We start from the raw sequence: 6475 nt of genomic DNA, 5'->3' as shown, positions 1-6475 counted from the left end.
TTTTAGTACATGATTATCTTTTTTAAAAAATATATATATAATATAACGGGATTATCTGTGCTATATATACGATGTTTTGTACTACCACATTTCATTAGGTTCAGAAAATGTTTTTTTTCCTTTCAGTTTCCAGCTATTTATATTTCTGAGGTGACAAGGAGCTGTGCTAAACAGGGTCTCAATCGTTGTTTAATAGACCTTAAAAGTTTAAATAGTTGCAATCGATCCAGCTCGAGGATCGACCTGATCGCTTTATCTGGAAGTAGGAGAGTTCTGGCCACTACTCTTCCAGCTCGGCCTACAATGCTTTCTTCTTCGGTCGAATCCCCTTTCAGTCAAGAGCCTATCTGGAGGTCTCTTGCACCCCCTTGATGTCATTACTTCCTCTGGCTAGTTGCCCTAAAGCGTTGTTGGACGGCTGACAGATTGTGCCCCAGAGGCTTACCGCATCCGGATCTCTGTGTTCTCTACGAGCAATATGAGGAGAGAATTGATCATATCCTGGTCGCCTGCCCCTAATCCAGGAAGCTGTGGTGGATGCTTCTCCACCATTGGGCATCCTAATTGTCTACTGGTGAATGAGTCCTCCTTCCACTCTTGGCTGTGTGAGAGCAGAGAACAGATTGCACGGCCACTTCGGACAGAGGGCAAAGCAACTTGTACCTCACATACAACAACTACAATTTTACATTTTCAACATTTGGGTATTGTATGAGAAAAGTAAGGTATTGTACTGGTTAAAGTTAATCAAGAAATAAGGTAAAAACGGGCTAATCCTCGTTTTATAGAACATGATTTTCTTTTTTTAAATATAATATAACGAATATGCGATGTTTTGTACTACCACATTTGGTTAGGTTCAGAAAATGTTTTTCCCCCTCAATTTCCAGCCATTTATATTCCTTTTAGGTGTGTTGAACCGATAAAAAGATAGTCCGGGCAGGCGTATAGTAAAGTTTAGAGGTTAGAGGAGGCGACAAAGAGTTGTACTAAACATGGTCTCAATTGTTGTTTTATAGAGCTTAAAAGTTAAAACACGGTTCATTTAGAGCTTGTTCAGTTAATTCCCAACGGCAAGTTTAAACGATTAATAGCGTTTCACGATGATCGACCAATATTTTACTTACATAGATAGCACTCAATAGTAAAAGTGACAACAATAGAGCGTGAGTGGCCACCCAATTTGTCTAGGTCTCTGGAAGCCCCAACATGTCCGGGGGTTGTTTCCGCCGCTGTCAATGATTGGAGATGAGAGGTTGACGGTACTTCCTAAAAGGAGTAAAAAAAACATGGCATCTCTTAAAAAAGGTATAAAAACTCTTCGAAAATAATTCAAACCACAAATTGTTATGGCGGTTGACCGTTGAACAGAGGCACTTCCAAATGAAAACATGACCAGCGTCCACCGCCTTCTGGATCGAAGGCTTAAAAGGCCCAAATTGCATTGGCCCAACATATATTAAGGCCCTCAACGAAATTTAACAAAACCTTTTTCTTTGCGACGATTAAATGGAGTAAAATTTGTTGCCAAACAAATACTCCTACTGGTGTTCTTGCAAAAAAGTATTATAGCATTCATTACTATCACCGTATTTTCGTCACACGCTGTATTTTGCTAGATTAGTTCATCCCTCTAGATCTATTGGTCTTCTAGATTATCCAATGCAATAGTAGGTACTGTTTAAGTGTCTTTTGAGATATGAAGATATGTGTTGGATGTTGCAAGGAAAATATTTATTAAAGCTAGATATACAGATCGTGCGATCTCCATGCATATGCAAGTTCATTACGCATTAACTTCTATAATTTTTTGTGATCAATTCGTGGACGTGCTTCGATGCTTTCTAAGCAAGGATTTGCATGTAAAAATGCATCACGATTCACAATGTTTGCTCCGGTCGGCGGCTTGTTTGTGCCGTCAAGATTCATCCGTTGAATTCGTTCCATTCGTTCGATGTTCAGACTTCAGACATGAGGCTATGCAAGCTCAAGTGTGCAAGTCTGGAACACGAGATGCAACCATATGCATATGCTGTATTCTGATCTGCTCTTCTAGACGTGTCACGATCTTGCGTCGGCCGATTCTCGTAGCTTGACGCCATGGCTATGGCTTGTAACTTCGTTCACCGAAAAGCTAGACAGATCCAGTTGGGACGGCTGCAAGTAGCACTACTCCAATGGTGAAACATGCAGTTCACATTTTTTTTCACAAAAAAGCTAGTAGAAATCTTTTGCAGTTCACATCGACGTTTGTCTAGTACGAGTCGTACTAGCAGAGACGAGAAGATTGTCTGTTGAAAGTACATGCCCATCAGGAGGACATCTCTGTTTTTTTTTTCTTCCATGGACAGGCTTTCATTTTTAGCTTTAGGTTAACGATCCATGCAAAATATAATAAAATGCAATTGTCCCACCAACGACCGAAGGATTGATCCACTTTTACTCCTCCCAAAGCCAAGAAAAGTGTCAGGATCCGGAGACGCTTGGATGTTGCTAGTGATCATTACCATGACAGATTAATAAGAAGCTAATTTATCAGAGTGACCGAATTACCTACGGTAGCTTCTCGACTAATCATCCGAGACAATCGGGCCCCACTCGTCAGCGACTTGTACGGTCCAGTGTGACGACTAATCTGCATTGCCCAATCTTCAGTTTTGTACAAAAGATAGGAGAAAGATATGAGTTAGGTAGCTAAGCTTGGTTTTAGTAGTCTCTGCTGTATGAAACACCGGTTTTTGGCTAGTGACTCTGCCTTTCCGCTGTGTCGCGATGGATGTGATTGCCGACCAAACCGGCAGCTACGCAGCCTTATAAATTGCCCGCCTGCGTGCGTCTCATCTCTCACACAGTCGGTCTCACTTGCCACCGGAACCCAGCAGCCAAAAGCACAAACGCTAGCTGAGACTTGCTGCAGATTCAGAGTTTTCCCCTCGCACTCCTTCGGTCCATATGGCGTTCACCGAGGTATGTGATGCTCTCAGCTTTGCAAGTTCTCAACTGTCAGCTACTCAGCTTAATTAGAGCTTAATTACCATGTCTGACTGCTCTCTACTAGATTGTAACACACCAATTCTTACAGTGGTTGGTGGCAAAGTTTGCAATATTACTGCCAGAGCTGAGAGCTCACTGGCAAACCTGCTTGTTGTTTAGTTCTTCTCTGGGACTCTGGCAACCTGAAAATTAAAACTTTATTGCAACTTCAATGGTCTTGTGAATTCATGGCACAAAAGTAGGTGCATTGTAGGTGCATTCCAATTCTCTTGAGAATTCAGAGTAGTTATGCCCTTGTAGGTGCATTCCAATTCTCTGCTTTAAAGCCAAGCAAAACTACACGAGCTGGAGTAGCTCGTTACAGATGTCTCACATAAATTAGCTGTCTGATCCTGACAAGTGACAATAAGCTAGCCAGTGCGTCACCCATATCGAACTGCTATAGGATTTCTTCTTCAACCACACCCATTTCGCGCCAGCAATCTCTGAATGGTGTTCCGCGACATGTGTCTTTCTCTGACACTAGTGTACACCATGTGTTGTTGGCGCCCGCAGGAGACAACGCACTTGGTCATGAACCATGTCGAGCACTGCGAGGATGGCGGCGGCCTGGCAGTGGCCGGCTGGACCCCGTCTGGCTCCTGCACACTGTCCGTGCACGACGACCCGGCGCCGGAGACGCCACCGCCGCATCCTCTGTCCGCTACGGAAGACGACGCCGACGAGCCCAGGCCGAGGCCCAGCGGGCGGTACGTGCTGGCGGCGCACCGTGCCGGCGAGAGGGACGGCCTCTGCCGGGAGCTCTCGCGCGCGCCGGCGGCCAAAGTCACGTACCGCGTGGCCGGGTGGGTCGGCCTGCAGGGCGCGGGGGCGGCGGACGGGTGCTGCCACGCCGTGCGCGTCGAGGTTTGCACGGACGACGGTCGCCCGGTCGGCGGCGGCGTGGTCGTGGCGGAAGCGGGGAAATGGGGCGAGATCATGGGCTCTTTCCGGGTGGACGACGACGAGCCGCCGCGCTGCGCCAAGGTGTTCGTCCATGGACCGCCGGCCGGGGTGGATCTCAAGGTGATGGACCTGCAGGTATTCGCCGTGAACAAGATCGCGAGGCTCAGGCACCTCAGGAAGAAAACTGACAAGGTATGAAAAACATAACTATAATCTATAGCACTTTTTACATAAAAAAAAAATCTAGCACTACGCAACGTGATCACATGAATGACATAAGCAACATGACGAGCTATAAACTGCCTCAACAAAAAGTGAGTAGTACGTTGCACTCAAGCGCATGCAAAAGCAATGGCCCACATGACAATTCACGTACATGATCATTGCGTTGAGCAAATGACCATAAAATTTGCATATGAACATTGTAAAAAAAAAACATTACACTTTGCTTCATTTGCTTCACACTCACTCAAGCACAAATTTTTTCACCCCATCTAATCAAAGATCCACCCAATCATACATGAATTTCTTTCTCCCAATACAGTAGCAAAATATCATAACACTCGAAATTTCTGCAAAAAAAAACTACTACATAGGTGCGCAAGCGTGATGTGGTGCTCAAGCTGGGGCGGCGAACGGGCGGCACGGCGATCCGCGTGGTGCAGGTGGAGAACAGCTTCCCCATCGGCGCGTGCATCAACAAGACGGCGATCCAGAACCCGGCGTTCGTGGACTTCTTCACCAAGCACTTCGACTGGGCCGTGCTCGAGAACGAGCTCAAGTGGTACTACACCGAGGCGGTGCAGGGTCAGGTCAGCTACTCCGACGCCGACGAGCTCATCGCCTTCTGCGACCGCCACGGCAAGCCCGTGCGCGGCCACTGCATCTTCTGGGCCGTCGAGAACGCCGTGCAGCCGTGGGTCCGCGCGCTCAACGGCGACCATCTCCGCGCCGCCGTGGAGGGCCGCCTCCGCAGCCTCGTGACACGCTACGGCGGCAGGTTCCCGCACTACGAGGTGAACAACGAGATGCTCCACGGCGCCTTCTTCCAGCAGAGGCTGGGCGACGACATCAACGCGCGCATGTTCCGGGAGACGGCGCGGATGGACCCGTCGCCGGCGCTGTTCGTCAACGACTACAACGTGGAGAGCGCCAACGACCCGAACGCGACGCCGGAGCGGTACGTGGAGCTGGTCACCGACCTGCAGAAGCGCGGCGCGGCGGTGGGCGGCATCGGCGTGCAGGGCCACGTGACGCACCCGGTGGGCGACGTGATCTGCGACGCGCTGGACAAGCTCGCCGTCACGGGCCTCCCCGTGTGGATCACGGAGCTGGACGTGTCGGCGGCGGACGAGGCGGTGCGCGCCGACGACCTGGAGATCGTGCTCCGGGAGGCGTTCGCGCACCCGGCGGTGGAGGGGATCATGCTGTGGGGGTTCATGCAGGGCAACATGTGGCGCTCCCACGCGCACCTCGTCGACGCCGACGGGAAGCTCAACGAGGCCGGCCACCGCTACGTGGGCCTCCGGCAGGAGTGGACGTCGCACGCGCGGGGGCAGGTCGACGGCAGCGGCCACTTCAAGTTCAGGGGGTTCCACGGCAAGTACGTCGTGCAGCTCACCACCGGCGCCGGCGAGATGAAGCACCAGCAGTTCGACGTCGGCAAGGGGGACGGCCCGCTCGTGCTCGACATGGATCTCTAGTTGCCAGCCAACTCCATCATCATACCGGTGATTTGTACGTAGTACATAGAACGGCGAAGTGCATTGCATATATATATACGGATTATATTGGGATTGGGACTATTTTTTAGATCGATCAGAGATGTGATGTTGTTTTATGTTGTGATTATAGGGCCTTTGGTGTGTGGTACCGTAAAAAGGGGTATTGGATTTGTATTTGCTACCTACGGATTTGCAGTAAATAAACGACCAATTTATAGTAGGAAAAAGTCCACTTTGACTCCCTTAAATATCGGCCGAATCTAATTCGTATCCCTTAACAATAAAACCGGATAAGATGACTCCCTAAACTGTTAAAAACAGTGCAATTTGACTTCCTGGGTGGTTTTGCAAATGGTTTTGGCTGATGTGGCGTCTACGTGGCGGTGTTGACCCGATTTTCGTCCCACGTGTCGTCGACGTGTAACTTACGTGGAATTAGAGTAAAAAAAAACAAAAATTTGTAGGACCAATATGTCATTAAAAAAAAAGTGGGACCCACCGACATATGGGCCCTTCCCTTCTTCCTCCTCCCTCCCCCCCTCTCTCTCTCTCTCCCTTTATCTCTCTTTCTCTCCACCGGCCTCTCTTCACCTTGGCTGGAGCGGCGGCGGCGGCGGTCGGGAGCGGTGGTGGGGACGGTGGTAGGGAGCGGCAGCAGCCTGGCCATCGCTCCGCGCATTCCGCCTAGAACTGGTGCACGCATCCGAGCCCGCGCCGGAGAGCGCGTCGTCGGCCGCGAACTCCCCAAGGCAGATGGTGCACGACGCCCCCCACGGCGCCGGCGCACGTGGTGCCATCGTCGTTGTGCAAGA

The 6475-nt window shown here is 49.8% G+C and overlaps 1 protein-coding gene across 1 annotated transcript; it reads left to right on the top strand.

Annotated features, from left to right (window-relative positions):
* Positions 1–2838: 2838 nt before the first annotated feature.
* Positions 2839–5896, top strand: LOC127767074 (endo-1,4-beta-xylanase 3-like). Its single transcript, XM_052292293.1, has 3 exons — positions 2839–2967; positions 3550–4131; positions 4536–5896. The coding sequence occupies exons 1-3, from the start codon at positions 2953–2955 to the stop codon at positions 5640–5642; spliced, it is 1704 nt and encodes a 567-aa protein (XP_052148253.1). The 5' UTR covers positions 2839–2952; the 3' UTR covers positions 5643–5896.
* The last annotated feature ends 579 nt before the right edge of the window (positions 5897–6475 follow it).

This window comes from Oryza glaberrima, chromosome 1, assembly GCF_000147395.1.
Source record: "Oryza glaberrima chromosome 1, OglaRS2, whole genome shotgun sequence".
Taxonomy (NCBI): Eukaryota; Viridiplantae; Streptophyta; class Magnoliopsida; order Poales; family Poaceae; genus Oryza; species Oryza glaberrima.
The sequence above is the reverse complement of the archived record's forward strand: the minus strand, read 5'-3'. Positions and strand labels throughout refer to the sequence as shown.